General features: G+C 42.3%; 2 protein-coding genes across 8 annotated transcripts in view; both read right to left on the reverse strand.

Annotated features, from left to right (window-relative positions):
• Positions 1–13264, reverse strand: part of prr12b (proline rich 12b) — a 62382-nt gene extending 49118 nt beyond the window's left edge. For all 6 annotated transcript variants that reach the window (XM_085269848.1, XM_085269849.1, XM_085269847.1 and 3 more), the window contains exon 1: positions 12871–13264. In XM_085269848.1, the coding sequence (XP_085125974.1) occupies positions 12871–12953 (83 nt within the window). In that variant the 5' untranslated portion in view covers positions 12954–13264. The remainder of the gene's footprint in view (positions 1–12870) is intronic.
• A 270-nt stretch (positions 13265–13534) lies between these two features.
• prrg2 (proline rich Gla (G-carboxyglutamic acid) 2) lies at positions 13535–20276 on the reverse strand. Of its 2 annotated transcripts, none has more exons than XM_085269854.1 (7): positions 19895–20276; positions 19716–19812; positions 17697–17892; positions 17443–17473; positions 17007–17139; positions 15479–15625; positions 13535–13817 (listed from the first exon to the last, which is right to left on the reverse strand). In XM_085269854.1, exons 1-7 carry the CDS (start codon positions 19914–19916, stop codon positions 13775–13777), a joined length of 669 nt encoding a protein of 222 aa, XP_085125980.1. In that variant the 5' UTR covers positions 19917–20276; the 3' UTR covers positions 13535–13774. The 2 variants fall into 2 exon arrangements, with proteins under 2 accessions (XP_085125980.1, XP_085125979.1); XM_085269853.1 differs by having other exon boundaries at positions 17697–17869; positions 19895–20270.
• Positions 20277–21175: the final 899 nt, after the last annotated feature.

Consider the following 21175-nt stretch of genomic DNA (forward strand, 5'->3'; position numbering starts at 1 on the left):
ACGGACAAACTGGTTAACACCTGTTGAGGTGTGGGTGTGCCCTGAGGTGGCCTATCAGCTGCTGAAAGGACCTGTTAAAAAAACTGTCCGAGCACAAAAAAGGGATGAGGGCCCAGACTCTAGAAAGTAGGAGCACGTATAAGCCAGGTGAGAGAGAGAGAAGGACATGCTGCCTGATCACCAGGTGAAAAGGCTTGCGTGAAGATGGGTCCACCAACACGGCACGGCCATCGAGCAGTGGGAAACAACGATCGACACCAGGGCAGAGGTAAACCTGTACCTGTGTCTGTGAGTACTGTTTGTCATTCGCTGGCTGCAGCCCTATTGGTGGTGAGGGCTCCTATGGAGATTAGCCAGGCCAGGGGTTTTTCAGGACAATTTTATTGAGGGTTTGTGTTGGATTTTAGTTTTAAAAGAACATTTGTTTTATTGTTTAATTTTTTAAAATGGGAATAAATTTGTTTGATTAGACTTGCTCAGTGTCTTTGCCCTGGGCTCTGATTCAGACCTTCTGGTGTGACATTCAGGCCCACCAGCTTTAGCGTGTTAAATTCCTTTATAGTCGCCTCTGTTTGGGCTTGTTGAGGTGAAGAGCAGTATTTAAAACATGACGTGTCCAGGAAGCTCACGTCAACATACAGAATGGCTATGCCACTCTGTGCCATTCACACAAGGACTACTGTCATGGTTCTGGGTCTTTGACCCACTGCTTTGTGTTTAGAGCTTTTAAACCTTGTTAATTCTTTATTGTTCTGAGTTTTGAAAAAATTATTTATGTTCCTTGGTTTTAGTTTTATACCTTGGTTTCCCTGTGTTTATGAGTTATGCTTATTCCATATTGTTTTCGCTGTGTATTATGTATGTCTAGTTTAAATGTCTTACATTTATCAGTTCCCTTTAGCGCAGTGGTTCTTAACCTTGTTGGAGGTAGAGCAGGGCGATATGGCCAAAAATATTTATCACGATATATATTTGAAAATTTGCGATAACGATATAACCGACGATATAATTGATGCGAGACAAAATACAACTCCACAACATTACTAGCGCAAAAAGACAACCTTCCATTTATTTTCACTTAAACAAGAAGCTGGTTTTTATGTACATTAAAGCTTTATAAAAATGTAACAGTGCAAATGCAAATTCCTTGCTGAAAGTTTAACCAAAAGGCATTTCCAGTAGAAATGGGCTGACATATCCTGAGCATAACCATGTATAATATCCACTGAAGTTAAAAAGAGGTGCTTTGCAACATTAAACTGCAGTGTGCAGTACGTATTTTTCGCACCATAAGGTGCACGGGATTATAAGGCACATTAAGCGAAACAAAGCAGTCAGATAAATCAAACTTTATTAAACTCATTCTTCTTGCTTCCTCCACTTCTGTACCATTGATTCATTAATGTTGAATTCTCTGGCAGCTGCTCTATTCCCATGTTGTTGCAGTATATTAATGACTAACCTCGTATTGTGGATGGATTATCTCAGTTGTTCTCCTGACTGAAGTTTGGTCCGTTTACAGTATCCTGCCATGCGATTGCATTTGTCTCTAACCATGAAGAACTTTCACGTTAACTTTTATAAGTGGAAAAGTGTTAGTGTTCGTCCTCCAGCTTCACTGTTTATGTTATGCTAACATAGCTGTGTCGCTAGCGATTACGTAGCACATCATTATATAACAGCTAGCCCAACTTCAGTAACCCTACAAACGTCACTGCTGTTTAGTTTCCTGTCTTCATTTATGTTGGAAGTGATAGCAGAGCTGTACGTTTGATTTTTTTCAGAAATCTCTCCGTCAGAACATGCAATATCATGCTTAGGTAACTAGCGAAACTAGCGAGCTAACTTCCGCTAGCTTCCTGCTAACTTCTAACTCCGTTAAATGTAATAACTTTTGTTTTCATGGATGCCTGGAAGTTAAACTTTATAGTTACACCTGGTAAAGCAGCAATGCTGATCGTTTTATTAAAGATGAAAGAATTTAGACAGTTTTTAACTCTAAGTGATGCTGCAGTGTTGTTTGACCTGAAGCATACGGAGTTTAGGACCCAGATTACTCCCAGATTTAAGAGCATCTTAGTCCGACAAATATGACAATGACAACGGCCGCTTGCATGTTCTGCAAAAAAATGTGCTTTGTTGTGTATCTGACGGACAAACACCAAACCAGTTCCACATCACTGAAGTTGCACCATTTTTACAAACCAATTCTGGTTCATCTGTTTCACTCAACAATCGGCCATGTGCGTATGAAAACAAAGGCACTGCGCATGCGCGTTTTACTCCCATTCTATCGCGATATTTCATTTTCCTATCGTTGCCTAACATTATACCGGTATTACCGTGAACGGTATAATATGGCCCAGCCCTAGTTGGAGGTACTGAACCCCACCAGTTTCATGCAGCCACTGAACCCCTCTTTAGTGAAAAATAAAATATGATTTTTTTCAAATTCAAGACATTCATGCTTTTTACTGGTGCGCAAAATGAGCCGTGCATGTCACAGCGGAGGCTCTGCCGAACCCCTGAGACCGACTCACCGAACCCCTAGGGTTCGATCAAACCCAGCTTAAGAACCACTGCTTTAGTGTCTCCCTCCTGTCCTCTTACAGTGACCTCTGTATTTTGTCATTTCGTATCTTCCAAGTCCGTCATCTCTTTCTTTGTTTACCTGTTGTCTGTGTCAAGCTTATGTTTCTTAGTCTGTCAGTGTTTCTGTTTGCTGTTTTATTTTGATAGTCTCTTGTCATGTGTGCTTTATGTTCAGTTTGCTTCCCATCTGTCGTTTTGTCTAACTCCCAGCTGACTCCACTCACGTAATCACCCTCCTGTGTATATATTATGTCAGTCTGCCTTTGTCTCCAAGAGTTTGCATTTGGATCCTCTACTTGACCACTACTGGCGAGTTCAGGCCAGAATGGCAATTATAGGACTGGTATGACACAACCTTGTCACTGATACCCGAAACAAGCTTAACTGTGGAAAGAGTTTGATGAAGTATTTATTGTTGAATTGAAGGCTAACTTAGACCTGTACTATTATAACACACTCATGCATTTGTACTTTGCACTAAATTGAACTAAGCTCTTGCCTTTATAACCTCTCACCTTTTCCCATGTGGTTATTTGCTAAAGACACTACAATCAGCCATTTCAATGTTGTCCTGTTTTTGTAAATTAAAGAATGCTCGTCACTGTAAGGTCAGGGAAGAGGTTGTCTCCAGGGTGATCTCTGTGCAGTCCAACATGAACCTGACATTGGCACACCTAGAATTTCAGGGACATGGCGGGCTTGACTTTTTCCCTGCTTCTCTAGATATGAAGTGAGAATGAACACAATGCAAAGATAATTGGCCCAGGTAATGGTATTTCTCCTGACTGTGGCAATGCACAGTTTAAACATGTAAACAAGGAGTTGCTCCTTAATATCAGCAGTACCCTTCATGGAGTATATCAGAAACTCATCGGTTCATGTTATGCTTTGGGGAAGAGTTAGGGTCAGGCAGGCTTTCTCACCTACCTTCTTTGTTTTGGTCCAGTACACTAGTTGAGAAGTAGATTATGCAAAAGATCCTAAAGACACTTGGATGGAAATTTAGTGCAGAGTTTTATTTGTCCATCTGATGCATACTATTGGCTGAACAGGGCAGGAGATGGCAGAACTACGTCTTCCAACCTGGTTTCCAGGTCTTAGATTCCCAGCCTCATCCGCACCTGTGGAGATAAAGAAATTAAATACAATAAAATAATAGTCTTGGCATATTTCCACTACCTGTGAACAGACCACAGAAGAGCAATCATAACCAAAACATCTCGTTAACAACATGCCTGCAGATTCCACTCCCAGAATCCCCAACAGCTAGAAAGCAGCTGTTACAATGCAGTAAACTGATGAAACTGATAATTCACTTCAATTCAGTTTGGGTTTGTTTGTTTTTTTTCAGCTAGCGCCAAATCCCAACAGTTGCTTCAAGGCACTTTATATTGCAAGATAAAGATCCTAAAATACTACTAAGATAACATATTTACAATACTTGACAAGTGAATGTCACTGAAATATGTATGTGGATTGATTAAAATCTGTGAGTGCATGCATATTACCTAATTAACATGGAAGACTCCGAACAGGCTAGTTACAAACGTACTGCTAGATACTGCTACGTGAATTTTGTGAACAAGTTATGTAACAGATGAGTTGTTGTTTGGGCTGAGAGGCATTTAACAGTAAATTATTTAACAGTACATATAACATTACCATACACATTGAACAACCTAATATCCATGAGGCAAAAGCTTACCAGCGGATGGGTGTATCACGCAGTCATGATCCAGCTTCACAGCAGTAGCAGCCATATCGCTACCTTCACCAGGCTAAGATGACGCAGATTGACGTTTATTCGTCATTTCATATAATGACTGCTTTTCAGTGGTGGAGTAGAACTTTTTTAAGAGAAAAGGCTTGGGACAACACTGCTTTTTTGACAACTGATTGTGCAGCCACTGAAATAATCTTCTTTGCTTATTGCATTTATGTCTATTGCATAAGTGCAAATTCAGCACCTCCTGTCTTCTGATCACTTGTATCTATTTCTTCTTAACGGCTGTCCCAACCAGGAATGAATGAAAAGATAAGTAGGGCTGTTTTTGTGTACAACAAGAACAGCCTGGCATGCTGCAAAACTTTGATATTTACACGGTGCCATTTCTTCTGACCTGCAAAGAAGAAATCTACTATCTACTTATCACTACATATTAGGATGTCCTGCTGCTTGTTATGAGCAACTTCCGATAAAAAAAAAAATGTGAAAAAGGTCTATTATGTGATAATGCACTGCAGGTTATCTTACAAAATAACGTGAAAGTAATGTAATAAGTAATGTAATAAGTACACTACTTTCTCCAGTGAGAAATTCAGTAACATGCTGCATTACTTTTAGGAAAACTAACAAGTAATGTGAATGAAATTACTGTTTGTTTGTTTGTTTTAGTAAAGACCCCAATAATATTCATGACATGACAAGTATAAGTGTATTAACAGTTTAATTTGATTCTATTGTTGTACACCAAAACATTTGATTACATCAGTAAAATTCATAAAATTGCTACATTTAATCTGTATATATAATATACTTTTAAAAAAAAAGTATATTCTCGAAATATAAAATTTCTTCATTTCAAAATGTCTTCTTCAAAATACTTTTCAGGGGGCTTTTTAAATAGTTTGGTAATAACGAATTGCAAGCTTATAAGTAATTCAAGCATGGACCAGGTATTCAGAATGGCTATATGAAAGTTGTTGTACAAAGAATGTTCCCATCCCTACCTGCCCACCCATGAGGCCTACTACACAGTCAACAAATCCACACAGTGTTTATCTTTAAAAAAAATCAGAAGAACAAAAAATAATGGTAATGATAACAAAGAATAGAATAGAATAGAATAGAATAGAATAGAATAGAATAGAATAGAATAGCCCTTTAATGTGACTGTACATGTATAACAAAATTATAGGTGCTCCACACCAACGGTGCAAGAATAATATTTTTTTAAAAAGACATCAAAAATAAATAGCCAACAAAAGCAATATATACAGTCTAGAGGAATATATACAAAACAACAGAAAGGCAAATAAGATTAAAAGGGTGAGTCAACTATTCCCGTACCTTCCAGTCTACTACGAAACATGTAGCAAACTTTTCAGCCATCAACTTGTGTGGCACAGATCGGAGATCTTACTGAAGACTTCCTTTCAGCAAAGTCTTCCCTTTCAGAAGTTCTTCAAGTAAAGTAGACAAACTATCTACACTATCTTGACAAAACGTCTGAAGTCTGAGGTTGACAGGAAGCTGGATCCTCACAGGGTGCCCCAGGAGTGAAGGGGATGCTTAGGAGGCCAGTGAAAGTGGAAGCCAGACGGGACACTGGCAACAGCAGAGATGGACCCCCTCAGAAGGCTTGGCTGGCGGGCAGTGTGAAAGAGGCCAGCACCAAAGATGGGACCCCTCAGGAGGATAGACCAGAGAGGAGAGGCTGAGGTGGAACTCATCTGATGGTCGAGCAACTGCATCATAAGAGACCCTCTGGTCCAGGACCTCTGGAGACCAGGAACTATGTCAAAGAAGACCCTCTGGAGGCTTGGCTAGGGACTGACATCAGCAGAGGTGATGGGGCACCGTGCCTTAGCTGGCAGCTGATGACGGCGACAAGGAAACAGATGATTTGGAAGGAGTGTGGTGATGATGGAGGAGGCAGAACCCCTCCAGAATCTTGGTAAATGGCCTGTCATTGAGGCGCAAATCCTTGTGCTCTGGCAGTGTTGAAACCACAGGTTCTGGCAAGGTGGGCTCTGGATACTCGGGACACTCTGAGGATGCAGGATACTCAAGATACTCAAGGGTGCTGGAGCAGGACATGCAGCCAACTCAAGCAAACGGGATACTCCAAGTACACTTGGAGGTCGCTGGAGATACCAGTTGAGGTACAGTTTTTATCGAGACCCCAACACAGAGAAACAGTGTCTGATTTCGCCAGCTCAGGAGCAGAAAACAGTTTTTAACAACAAAACTCAGAATTAACACAGACTGGCTTAGAAAATAAAGCCTGAATTTTCATGTTGGACTCAAAGATACCCAGCTCGTTTTCACAGTCACCAGGCTGTGAACACAAAACACAGCTAGTTTGGAAAAACAAAGTTCATTAACAGATTGGAAAGCTTGGATCACAGAAAACTGTTTTAATTTCAAGCTCAGTCTTAGTACTTGAATACTCTTAACAGAGGACACCAGTCATGGTACCATTGTGTGGCAGGCAGGATCTGGACCCAAATGCAGGGCTTGGAAGACAAAAGATAAACTCAAAGGCTGGCAGGGCAGCTGGTGGTGATCGGACAATCAGACACTCCCTTTATCAGGAAGTCAGTGGCACAGGAGGGAAAGCCGTCCCAGGAGTTGGATAGCAGAAAAGCTGCACCAGTAATCTCACTAAAGAAAGCTCTAAATGAAACATCTCCAACTCCGCAACACTGTGTATGTGTACGTGTCCTTGTGTCGCTGAAGTAAAACTAAGCATAAGACACAGTGAACAAGAATTACCAAGATAAAAACAGGAAGACTCCACAAAGTATTACTGGAGCCCAATATAATGCCATCCAGAGTAAGCAGAGACATGGTGGGGGAAAAAATGAATGGTGGCTCAGAATTAAACACATATTTTTGAAGCTTAAAATACACCAAACAATTGACAGATAACACATCTGCATAATCATTTCCAACACTCTGAAGGCCAGCGAGGACAATTTGGATGCTCTCCAGGAATACACTGACTAGTGCTTCGATGTTAAGAAGGCACAGAGTTCCTCTTTCCAAGAACGAGACACCATGTTCAGAGAAATTGCCCAGAAGACTCCCCGAAAACAACATCACCACCCGGTGAAGACATTGGCGACATCCTCTTGTCTCTGGTCGAAATTCTACACCGGGAATTGCAATTCCCTTTGAATCGTTGGAATTTAGCCACTTGCTGCTGACCAGATCTCGCTACAGGGTCAATTCTCTAAAAGTGTCACCCAGGTCAGTGAAGAAAATCAAAACATTTTTCTTCTTTTTTCTCTATGTATTATTGTAGGGTCTACCTTGTAGTCTGATTTGTCATAACTTCTCCGTTTTGTGGTAAGCTTTTCTTTGGCTGTCACTTCTTCACCCTGACCTGTCTTATTTGGCTCAGCAGAACTGAAATATATATCCTGCTGCTTTTACACAGGCACTCACATAAGCTCAGTGATTCTCTGCGCGATCAACCTCTCACATGTTTAAGCTGCAGGAGATTTCACTTGTCATGTTTGCATAGTAAGCTAACGATTAATAAGACGATGTCAGAGGAATTGGTGCGCAAATTATCATCACTCACAGATCAGTGCTGTCGCTCTCTATACACAGTTCACGCGATTGCAAAGTGAAAGCAAAAAAACAAGCGCAAATTCAAACGCGATTTCAATGTCACATATTGACAGTGGCTCACCGATGCCAATGACATAATTACCCAGCTACATTTCCGAAAGAATGCAAAAGCATTGACATATATTTTTCCTTCCTACGATAGGCCGACGGGCAGGGAAGAGATAGATTTTGGTAGCCCGACTGGAAAAATCACTAGCCCCGGGACGTCGGGCTAGCGATATTGCAAGCCCTGTATCTGATTGAGGAATCACTCGTCTTTGGAAAAGAGAGTTTATTACAGAGAAATGTCTCTTTCCAAAATAAAAGCTATACTATCCGCTTCTTCTGGGCTATATTCTCAGCAGCATAAGGAGAATCCTGTGCTAACGGCTGTCTAAATGACTCGGCTAAAGTTAGTAGCATGCTTGTTGTTTTTGTCTTTGCACTAGGATGATGTCGGAGTAAATGTGCAGTCATATTCGTTGTGTTCCCACTAGTGCTGTCAGCGTAAATCTCGTTGAAATGACGTTAATGCCACAACACGGCAAATCTCCGTTAACGAGCTACCGCCGATCGCCCCGTGCATGGGGCTGGACGGCCAACACGTTAACGAGCTAACTGCGCTAACACACTAGTTCCCACCAAAGTAATTGAGCATTGCGTGGCACATCCAACATACTGTTTTACTTTAGTCCATGACGCGCTGGAACTCATGTGCAATTAATGACTTTGCAATGCACAGCCATGTCTTCACTTTAGACCTGTAGTCAAGACCGCCTAAACCAAGACCAGGACAATACCAAGACCAGAGGGTATCGAGACCAAGACAGAGACAAAAAAAGTCTTTAAACTGCAGCCAGCTGCTGCTTCGTTTACGGGTGTCAGGCACATTTATGTGTTTTTGCTCTCGCACAGCCCTCCTCACCGCTGTCTACTGTCTCACTCATTCACTGAGAGGACAGACGCACGCTCCACTTGACTGTCGCGTCTCTCACCCTCTCTGTTTTTCACATAATGATATTATCCTATATCCTGGCATCTGATTGGCCACAATATGGAGGGATTGGAGCGTAGCTGAGTCACTAGGTTATTCTGTTTAGATGTTGCATATTAGATTGCCCCTCGTTTCCTTACCCCCTGTGTCCCCCCTCCGTGTATCTGTGAGTTCCCATGCCTCATTTCTCCTCCTTGTGTTTTCCCCAGCCTGCTATGTCTGTGCTCTCCCTGTGTTCTCTCTTCCCTTCCTGTCTGTGTCTCTGTGTACTTCCTGTTTTACTTTGATAGTCTCCCGTCAGTGTACGTCACGTTGTGTTTGCGCCTGCCCTGTCTCATTAAGATTATCAGTGTCACCTGTGCTCCCCATGTGCTCCCACGTCCCTCGTTATCCTTCTGTGTATTTATGTCTGTGTCTCCCTCAGTTCTGTGTCACGTCCTTCCTCAAACTGTGTGACTTTCCCTGTGTCTCTCCGAGTTAGTATTTCCCAGCTCCGTGAGCTTGCATTTGGGTCCAATTCCTTTTTTTTTTTTTCTTGCCTGTCCCGTTTGGTTCTTTTGCATCAGAATTATTGTCTAAAGGCGAAGAAAGATGCCCAACGGATTTACTTTACCAAATGGACCATCCCGGCCTTGCCGTAATGGTCTATTTGATTCACCTTTTTTTTTATTCCACTTGTTAAATACAGGACAGACTTGAGTGGGGAAAACAAAGGGGAGAAAGAAAGGGAAAGAAAAACAGCGGGGAAGAGGGATGGGGATAAAGGGCAAAAAACAAAAACCAACAAAATAAGCAGACAAAAAATGCATCTATCAATCACCTGGATCACCTGTTGAGAAAGAAAGAAGAAAAAGAGAGCAATAGAATAAACAAACATCACGATGATCTATGGGAATGTAACAGTAAATACTAAATATTAAACATTATTGTGCAGCACGTAAGATCAACAGAACACAGTGTGCTTTGAGGTAGGAGCCAAAAAGGGTGTAGTTTGTGGGTGTGATCACCCGTGTGTACACCTGTGAGCATGGACGCGCTTGTTTTTTGTTTTTTAAAAGGTTCCTTCATGTAATGATCTGCTAGAGGGTGTGGGGGGGGGGGGGGGGCCACAGCCCCGTCCTCCAGGGCATGAAGCAGGTATGGAGGAGATCAAAACTCCAGACATCCAGAGGCCCCCAGAACACAAGAGACCAAGGAAGACCAACAGAGGGGCAGCCACGCCACTGTCCCAGAAAGAGCTGAGGAGAGTCCCAGATGAGGGCTCACTCAGCAGCCGCGGAGCAGAAGCCAGGGGGAGTTGCAGTGACGCGCCCGTGAGCTCCGCCGGCAGCCAGCCGTGCCTGAGTGACCGAGCCCCAGGCCGAGAGGCCGGGGGCACCCCACCTCCGAAGGTGCCCGAGCGAGCCCCAGGCTCCAGGCCCCGATAAGCAGCCACCAAGGAGTGAGCCGGTGGCAGACACAGGCATTTGGGTCCAATTCCTGCCTGGACACAGCGTATCATGGCACAAATATGCATCAGCCAAAACTGTCTGCAGAGAACATAATAATGACAGTACCAGGGCCCACTAGGATGACCGTGACTCATGTGACAAACATCAAGTCATGCACAGCTCAACACAGAAAATATTCTTGAAATGACAACTTTAGAAGGAAGGCATGTTTTGGGGGAGAAGTGGAAAGTGCTGAATATAATCACAGAGCACACAGAGAAAAGTACTAAACTGAATCAATTTCAGCTTTCATTTTTCATGATGTATATTGTATTAATAATTAAATTTCATTATCTGTGTCTTTACCAGACATTTGCCACACAGGTGTAGATACTGTAGGTTCAGTGAATGCTGAAATTGCACTGATTGGAATATACTGGACATTCAAAGCTAAGATTCAGCGCACTGTGTTGGAGGCTGGGATTGGATGACTTCATCATACAGTATATACAACCTTTGATCATCGTTTATGTCCAGTTGAGAATGAATCTGTGCACTCACATATTAAATGAACTGAAATCAGTAGTGTGATCTCCAGTCTTGATATAAGGAATGAGAGACTAAGGAGCTTGGAAAGAAAAGCGTCTGGACTTCTTTGAGTTGCTTGAAGACGTTTCACCTCTCATCCGAGAAGCTTCTTCAGTTCTAAGGGTCAAATGGTGGAGAGTCCCAGATTTAAAATTCTGCTGAAAAGAGGTGAATCAGCAGAATTTTTGCTGGAAAGAGGTTTTTGCTGAAAACAGCTGAAAAAGCTGGGATTTGTGCTGAAAATAGTTTAAAAAGTTTAACTGTGAACTGAAAGAAATGTTGCCATAAGCGGGATTTGAACTCCAGCCTCCCAGTCTCAGAACGGCTGCTCATCTCACTGAGCTAAAACACAGCTCAGCCCAATACAGACTTGCGGGGTGGGTGGCTGTAACTCAGGTGGTAGAGCAGGTCAGCTACTAACTGGAAGGTTGGTGGTTCGATCCCAGGCTCCACCAATCTGCATGTCAAGTGTCCTTGGGCAATGCATCCTTTGGAGTGTGAATGTGTATGAATGTTAGAAAAAGTTCTTGGGTGAATGAATTAGTTGTATGCTCAGAGTAAAAATGTGTCTATTATGCTCTATAAGAAGCAGTCCATTTACAGACTAGTGAAGAAACATTAGTCATGAGCTCCAGTCAACAGATGTCTTATTACGTGTCTATTATGAGTGGCAGGCAAACAAGGAGGTGCTGCATGCACCCATTTCACTCTAGTCCCAGGAGGAGACTAACACTGAGAGAGGAGTCAAATGCAGCATCTCGGGGGAATCAAGAATAAGTGCTTTTCAACGGAGAGTGATTTTTTTTAATTTCACTGAAGGGATTCACTGAAAAGACACTGGGAACAAGAGTTGTCTGATGTAATGTTTACACTGCGAGACACTGAAAGGCTGCTGTGTACATGTGTACGTTATTACATGAACATCTGACCAAGACTTTACTTCTGACTTCATGTCGTTACATTTAAAATATGAAGACAAATATTATACACATGATGGCATAAGAATCAGTCTTTGCCTTGTTTTTATAAATCTGTAACTAATCTATTGGAATCACAGTCATACTGCCAGACTTAATAAGAGCCGTTGCTAACAGAGAAGCGCTCTGAGACTGTTGTTGTTGCCAAGGCAACCACTAATGTGCAGCTAGGCTAACAGGAGCTTGCTAACTTTAATAAGACCGTGTTTTATACAACAGCACAGCCATATAAGGAATCAGCTGATCACTGCCTGCAGCGGAATTTCTTTGCTTTTTCTTATTTAAGATTGAAGTCACCGCCTTATTGGGCAGGTTGGTAATGTGACGGGGACAGGCTGTCTGCTCCGGAGAAATGTGCTGTCAGACACTGGGTAATGCTCAAGATGCCTAATGATAGCGGCTAATGTCAGCTTAATAGTAGCTGCCAGCCTGTGTGTTGTAGTCAAACAACCGCACTGGGTTCTATTGTTAATGAATTAGTTTCTCTTTTACAGAGAACTGGCAATAGTGCGTTAGTTTCACTGAATAAAGGCTCGTGTATCCATGACTGCGCTGTGTTTGGCACAGTGTTTCGTTTGCATACACGCTTTCATGTGTGGACTATGCCCGGTGACCGTGGCTGTCATGCTTGTGTTCGTGTGCAGCGGAGACAATGCAGTGATGAACACTGATGTACTCATACATGTGTGTGTATGTGGGGGGACTGTTTTGGTTTGTTCAATAACGAAACCGTCCTCTACCAACCCGCGGTTCACCCCTGTCCGTCTTCGCATCACTGTTAACCTTCCCCCCAATAAAATAACGGCTGGCTGTACCCGAGACTGGTGGCCGTGCAGCCGGGCTAAATACTCGGCGCAGTCAGCGCTATGCCACGGCATTGTCAGAGCCTCTTAAGCTTACCGGCAGTCAGAAAACAGCGCTCCCCATGCTTCGGCCACCGAAGCTTACCTTGCTTTGGCCGATCTCTCGTAACTCCATCCCGTCCCAGTCCCCAGATCTCCGAAGCCCGAAGCGGGATAATTCCTCTCCATGAAAGAAAGAGCTGGATGAAGATGCACAGATAGTGAGCGGGAGGGAGGGAGGGATATCTTCACTTCCAGCGCCAGATTCTGTTTATTCCTCTGCTTGACAAGCCTGTAGACTGAGTGGGGATCGGGGGCGGTGTGGGGAGCCGCGGCGGACAGGAGCACCTCCTCCCCCCTCCTCTCCCCGTATATTTAACTGTCTATTGTCTCTCGTGTTAAGCCGAACAGATGCTCCACGTCGCAGCTTTAGTAAGAGAAATTATATTCACGCTGCTCCGATAGCTGCAGCTTACTCGCTCTTTTTGCGTTTTGTTCACATGACGCCATTTTTAAGAAGAATGACTTGGCTGGCGTGATCGCCTTCTCTCTTACAAGCATACACGCCTTCGCAGTGTGCTGTAGACCATTGTAAACACAAAACAAAAACTAAGCTTCTACAGCAGTTTTACCTTTCTATGACAAACAGCACAAAGGCTGCAAACATGTCCAGAAGAACTTCCTCGTGATTCTAATTTAATCTACTACTTGCATGCTTATTTGCTGGCTTTGCAAGTCACAACAAGTTATACAATGACTGGAGGCATGTGAAATTGTTACATGATTTATTATATAAAATGCATCTTGGTTTTTCTTGAACACAAATGCACAAACACAGCACAAAAACGAAGTCTTAAGTGATCAGACTAGTGACAAATGATTAGCTACGGTCCACTTTGGGACTGTCTTTGAACTGCACTCCTAAGGAAAATATGTATATTTTAAAAAACAACCAGAAATTTTCCCCAAACCATCAGTGTCAAGGTTTCACACAGTGACCTGCAGGGCTTTCATTCATTGTCACCTGGATCAGCAGATACCGACGGCGCACCCCTGTGGTCAAAGACAGGAAGAAAAACTTTGTGAATAGCAGCATGATCAATGAACGTCCAGCTGTTTCCGTTCCTATGAAAAAAAAGGTTTTTAGAAAGACGGGGGTGCAGTTAGTTTGAAAGCAAATAAGAGAACTGAACTATTTGTGCAACATCTCTAAAGTTAGAAATATCCTGTCTCAGAGTGACGCTGAAAAACTAGTTCATGCATTTATTACTTCCAGGCTGGACGACTGTAATTCATTATTATCAGGAAGTCCTAAAAACTCCCTGAAAAGCCTTCAGCTAATCCAAAATGCTGCAGCAAGAGTCCTGACAGGGACTAGAAAGAGAGAGCAGATTTCTCCTGTTTTGGCTTCCTGTTAAATCCAGAATTCAAAATCCTGCTCCTCACATACAAGGTCTTAAATAATCAGGCCCCATCTTATCTTAATGACCTTGTAGTACCATATCACCCTATTAGAGCACTTCGCTCTCGCTCTGCAGGCCTACTTGTTGTTCCTAGAGTATTTAAAAGTAGAATGGGAGGCAGAGCCTTCAGTTTTCAGGCCCCTCTTCTGTGGAACCAGCTTCCAGTTTGGATTCAGGAGACAGACACTATCTCTACTTTCAAGATTAGGCTTCAAACTTTCCTTTTTGCTAAAGCATATAGTTAGGGCTGGACCAGGTGACCCTGAATCCTCCCTTAGTTATGCTGCAATAGACATAGGCTGCCGGGGATTCCCATGATGCATTGAGTTTTTCCTTTCCAGTCATCTTTCTCACTCACTATGTGTTAACAGACCTCTCTGCATTGAATCATATCTGTTATTAACCTCTGTCTCTCTTCCACAGCATGTCTTTATCCTGTCTTCCTTCTCTCACCCCAACCAATCACAGCAGATGGCCCCGCCCCTCCCTGAGCCTGGTTCTGCTGGAGGTTTCTTCCTGTTAAGAGGGAGTTTTTCCTTCCCACTGTCGCCAAAGTGCTTGCTCATAGGGGGTCATATGATTTTTGGGTTTTTCTCTATGTATTATTGTACGATCTACTGCACAATATGACTGTTGTTGTGATTTTGAGCTGTATAAATAAAACTGGATTGAATTGAATTGAATGTGTGATTGCTTTCTTCATGCCATCACACACATTTGGTATTGTTTGAAGTATCATTTCATTTTCGATGTGCACATACAACACATACCATACACTTGCAAACACCACTGCATACACCACTTTACACCACTCATATAGACTTTCTCGCATCATGATTGTCATTGATTATCATACTATAATCAGTGTAGTGCATATATGGATGGTTCCATGTTCTTCATCTTCTAGATAAGTGGACCAAAGTTATTTAGACATTGCCTGGGACACCGAGTGCCAATATCTATACAAATATTTCAAATTTGTATGCCATTTCATTTACTGCAAACATGAGTACATTTGACAGTTAAATTAAACACTCATCTGCAACCTGCTTGCTTTCCCTTCTTTGTAATTGTGTCTTTACTCAATCAGTTTCACTTGTGTTGAATTTGTTACACCTGTTTCCAATTAGTCACCTTCCCGTGTATAAATACACAACATGTGTTGTGCTTCTCTCACCAGAATGTCTTAGTACTCTTGGTAGTCAGTCTTTCCAGTGTTCCTTGTGTGTGCACGCTTTGCCTTCCACTTACCCTGAATATGGTGGTGGTGGAGCATCGTGCTGCCCACTGTGGTTCAGGGCATCGTTGTAGCTAGGCAGACCGGGTGCAGTGATCCCACCTAGGGGCACCGTCTCCGGAGCTGATGTAAGCCCATCTACTGCAATTTGTACTGGAGGTCTGGAACAGCACACAGCACAACACGCCAATTTTAAACCCCTTTAGTTGCTGTATTGCTAATAAACAAACATAAAAACGTGAAAATGTTTATACACTATATTGCCAAAAGTATTTAGTCGTCTGCCTGTATTTGGTCATGTAAACTGGGCTAAAATCCCATTTCTAATCCATGGGTTTAATATGATGTCGGCCCACCGTTAGCAGCTATAACAGCTTCAACTCTTCTGGGAAGGTTTTCCAGAGAAGGTTCAGGAGGTTTCGACCATTTTTCCTGAAGCACATCTGTGAGGTCAGACACTAAGCATGTGCCCTGCCTTAGGTGCCACCTATTCCTAATCCTTATAGGTATAACTGAGTGATTTGCATAAATTAGTGCTGTTTCTTAAATTTGTAAAATCTGTGACAAATTGTATTGTTTAATTTTTTAGTCTGTTAGTGTCTTGGAGCAACTGTAACCTACATCATTTCCTTAGTGATCAATAAAGTTTTCTGATTCTGGATGGAAGATGAACAACTTTAATAAGTGACCGACGCGTTTCAGCTTGTGACCCTGATGAAGGCCACAAGCCGAAACGCGTTGGTCAATTATTAAAGTTGTTCATCTTCCCTTAAGTGTTGCTGGAGTTCCTGCTTTGTGAATTCTTTCATCCTCTCCATGCACCTTGGAAGCAGATGAAGTTGTGCCAGAAATCTTTGCTGTGATTCTGGTACAGCTGACTCTACTCACCATTAAAGCAAAAGTACTTAGGTCCAAAAAAGGAGAGTTCTAGTCCCAGTGAGCCTTGATGGGGTGACTATGGCTCAGGCGGTAGAGCAAGTCATCTAGTAATCAGAAGGTTGGTGGTTCAAGCCCTGGTTTCTCTGGTCGACACATAGCCACATATCCTTGGACAAGATACTAACCCCAAGTTGCTCTCTGATGCATCCATGCTACGACTGTGAGTTCTGTATTTTTCTGTCATTTAAAGTTTTTTGACTTGCTTCAATTTTTAGTGAGCCATACCTGGGTTTTGTTCTTTCATTTTTTAAGGTGACAGTGGTTTGTCCGTCTCTTTTGGTTTAATTACTAATAAAAATATTAATGAACTTTAATAAACAATTCTGCCCTCATGTCTCCTTTTTTCAACCCGGACACTTTGTGTTACTTTCCCACATCCCCTGGACCTTTAAGGGAAAAATAACAATAAAGAATTATAAATTTGCACAAACTCTGGATTAAGATTAAGGGATTAATATTGTCTTCTTGTCTACTTTGTATTTTTTTTTAATGGTCTACTGGTTTTTAAAAGACTTTACTGGGAAATGTTACTGGTGTCGGTTAGGGTGTCACTTTGTTCCACATTTCTCTGTTACCAGATGATCCACATCGGAGCAAACGTACCGACCAGACCTCCGTGCACCCTTTTTCTTGGCTTTGTAGCAGTACACTCCCAGCACCGTGGCAATTACAGCAGACACTAGTACAGCCAGGATCCCTGCCACCAGACCTGACACGTCCAGTCTGTTTGCACTACCTTCAAAGACAAACATCATCACCCCACTCAAAAAAATGTTTCTTCAATAGTTCTCCTGTTACTCAGTCAGACAATCTGTAGCCAATCACTACAGCAATGACTTCAGTCGTGATACTGTTGGAGGTTTGAAGACGTAGATAAAACAGCAAAATTAGAAAATATACAAAATATACAATCGACAAAAAATAGCAATATGGAAAAAAGAAAGTGTCATCCCAACTACTACAAAAAATACATTCGTCATTAGTATGCACATTTGAACAATGAAATGAAAAGGTTAGCATAGTGATGCTAAAGTATTACCTTGATTGGTGTACGTTTTCCAAAATTTTTCCTAGAAATGGAAGCCAATGAAGATTAAATGAAGAGGTCACCTTGAATAAGTTAAGTCAAATTGTTCAAATACTAAGAGAAAAGGTTTTGTATTTTAAATATTAAAATAAAAAAAACATGTATATTTAGGTGATAAACGTGTAAATAATTGTTAAATTAAACTGATAGTTTTTCATTCTAAGACTCCAGATTAAAAACAGGTTCTACAGTCAAAGAAGAGTCACCGTCTTCGCAGTGTCCTCAAAAATCTCTCTGGCTTCCTCGTAGTTGCAAATCTCTTCCATGCACTCCCTCTCCACATCACCAGGCACAACCAGCTCAAAGTCCCAGCTGTTATAGAGCAGTGAACGGGACAGGAAGGATGCAGCTTCTGTCTCATCCACCAACACTGGATCTCCTACAGGGTGTAGTTCACTGTCACTGATAATCAAAAACATAACTCATACGGACATCAAAAGTCAAACTCTCTAGTCTGTTGTCTAAGCTCCAGATTTCCCGTAGTATCTCTGACCCCTCTTTTTATGGTTCATGTGGCGAGGGATGCATTCTCAAATGTACTCAGGGAGCTTCAGCCATCAGACCCCACCAAACACTCCTCAGACAGTGGGATACTGGGGTTTTCTGTGATTCTGTTTAAAATCACAAAGCTGGTTTTGACTGCTCCATCGCTGGATGAGTAACTTGGCAAAAAGTCCTTGTTGCTTTCGAGCTCAGATGTCCATTTCTGCTCTTCGTTAGTTTTTGTATTCCTGCGCGTGCTTAGTCTAGTAATGGTGATTCAAATTGTAATCCTTAAAAACTCTTGTGCTCTCCACAAACAAAGCTTTGACTTCAGTAAACAAGTACTTATAAGTGCATTTCAGGAGCTCCCAAATTCACATCTCTGATAATCGGTTCCAACACATTTACAGTGAAGCGGCATTTTCTTGCACACACATATGTAAATGTTAAAAAAAATAGCCGTCAACAACAACGTTGTGTTATGATTTCACACAAAATCACAAAAAACAAACTGTGAAAGCTGAGAGTGTCTGGTGGCTGAAACTGGACAAAACTGGATTATTTACATTTGAATGCTAATTTTCTGTGGAGGTCCATCATGGACCTGCTTTAATGCCAACGGGAGATTTTCAGTGTGGTAGCAGTCTCCCTATCAACTTCTAAAAATGTATATTATGAATTATAATTGTAATTATTGTTATTAATAATAACGTTGTTGTTGCTAAGTATTTCTGACACTTCTGATCTAATGAAGGTATAATTCACACACACGCTCACCAAAATTAGACCACAGAAGATTAGAAAATGCTGCCTGCTGTGATAAGTCTTGATTTCTGCTGCAACATTCAGATGGTAGCGTGGTATTAAGGTATCTGTGAAAGATCCTTTCAGGATTCTGCTTCCTGTGGTGCTCGGTGCTGTGGGACTGTTAGTTCCAGCTGACCAACGTTTAGTTTCACGCACAGCCTACCTGGAGATTCATGCTGACAACCACAGTCACTCCAGAGGAGCATCTTGGCGATGTGGGGGAATGAGACATTTGTATTGTGTATATGTGGATGAACAACTGTGTGATGCTAATGTTTCCAGTACTTTTTTCAATCTGTACCACAAACAATCCAAGTGAGCTGTGCAGGCCCAGCGTACTAGAAAGATCAACCTAACGTGGGTCATACACAGAGGTAGGATGGAGCATTAGGAGTGGTTGCCTTTCTCCTCCTCATGGCGCCCTGCTCATCACCACTGTGTTTATGTGCTTAAAGAGAAATCACTTCCTAGTAATGAAAACTGATTCTGAAGTACAACTTCACCAGCTCATCTACACAAAGCAGAATGTATATACACCATATATATATATGTTTGTAGATGGTATAGCAGCCGTGGCCGTTTGTCTTGAAACAGCTGTAATCTACACATTTCAAAATTTTGACTTTATTCTCACAACAATGTTTTGTTTTGCTTTTTTCTTAATGGCACCCTAATACTCCTTCATAGGAAAGCCAGTGGTGCTATATAGAATTTGTTTTTATTGTTATTTATTCTAAATCCTGCTACCAAGGAGCTGCTTCTAATTTCACTTAACATCTGATGTTTAATGGCAATAAACTACTCAGATTCACAGAAGAGCAGTTTGGTTTTCCTCTAGTCGTGCTGTTGTTGCAAGGCACGTTTGTGTAACTGAAGCATTACCACAAATTATAAAGCTAATTTTTATGAAGTGACAGGAGACAGGTGTGGGTTACCTGGTTGGTGTCTGTACGTGACGGAGCAGTGGGCCATCTGCACGAGGGACAGTCCGTTCATCCACAGCAACAATAACGCGGCTGTCGAAGCACAAAGCTACACAGAAAAAGTGCAAGAGCACCTGTGAGAACACTTGTAGTTAGAAGCCCGAGTATGAAGATGCTCCTCCAACACTGACCTGTCCAACACAGCTGCTCCATTTGGCTCCAGTTTGTTCCATCTGTCAAAGCTTTCTTGAAGAAAAACAAACGTATTTCTCTTGGTTTCACCAAAAACAGAGCTAATAGTTACTCCACTTCATTGCGCACTTTATTGCGCTGAGACGATCAGGAAACAATAAACCTGTCGGACAGCATTGCACCTGAAGGGAGGAACCTCCACAAACTGGTTTCACTGTTTACTCACAATATGCTGTCTATGTCAACATGTCCAATACACAAGCAACACACGTCTGCCTTGTAACTATAGAAGCGAGTGTAGAAACAGCCTTTAACCTGCCGTGCCAAGCTAGGGTATCCCCCCATCCCCTGCGTCGGGAGCGCGCACAGGGCAGGGAGCGCGGATCCACACGAAGTGTGAAGTTTTACTGAAACAGTGAAACACTAGTGTCGGTACGTCACGGCAGGAAATGATACATTTATTGTTTTCATGTGGATCATTTCAACAAACCGAGGACGGACGTCTGCGTGGACTCTCAGCGAGTAAATCCCGGTGTTCGTCTATAGAAACGCGTCTTGTTTGTCCATATTTTACATATGTGATCATCACTTAAGTTGTTAACCAACAACATGCAGCTCCAGTCATCGCTTGTAACATCAGCTCCAAAACGCCACGGCAAAAACCACAGGGTGACGTCACCTGTCTATGGGCGTTAGATTAATTAACAATTAAATACCATATAAATATTTTAAATACCAAATAATGTCAGACAATATTTTCACGGACCGGCCTTTAAGGCGGATAAATACAACAAAATGATACGACCGAGACAAAAATTCTGGTATTTTGTAAATATCATAATAGACGTGAATTCACTGTGTAACTCTGTAACTTTATTAGCAGCTTCCTCCTGAAATGCGTCAACAACACTGAGTAACGTCCTCCTCTCCGCCCCTTAATGCTCTCTGGTCGCTATGGTAACGCGTGCATATTTCTTTCAAAATAAGACGCACAACTACAACACGGAAAAAACCCAGGGGAACAGAGTTAACGATAAAAACCCTGAAAACCATACATTTCACACCAGAGCCTCAACTCTCGCGGCCCGGTACCAGTCCGTGGCCCGGGGGTTGGGCAGCGCTGGTCTAAGGAGCTTGGAGGGAAAAGCGTCTGGACTTCTTTAAGTTGCTTGAAGACATTTCACCTCTCATCCAAGAAGCTTCTTCAGTTCTAAGGTCAAATGGTGGAAAGTCCCAAATTTAAGCCCTATGAGAGTGTCCCCCCAAGAGGGACAAAGGAC

This window comes from Mchenga conophoros, linkage group LG4 (assembly GCF_057382185.1).
Source record: "Mchenga conophoros isolate Kocher_MC1m ecotype Shallow Benthic linkage group LG4, M_conophoros_male_GT1.1, whole genome shotgun sequence".
Lineage (NCBI taxonomy): Eukaryota > Metazoa > Chordata > Actinopteri > Cichliformes > Cichlidae > Mchenga > Mchenga conophoros.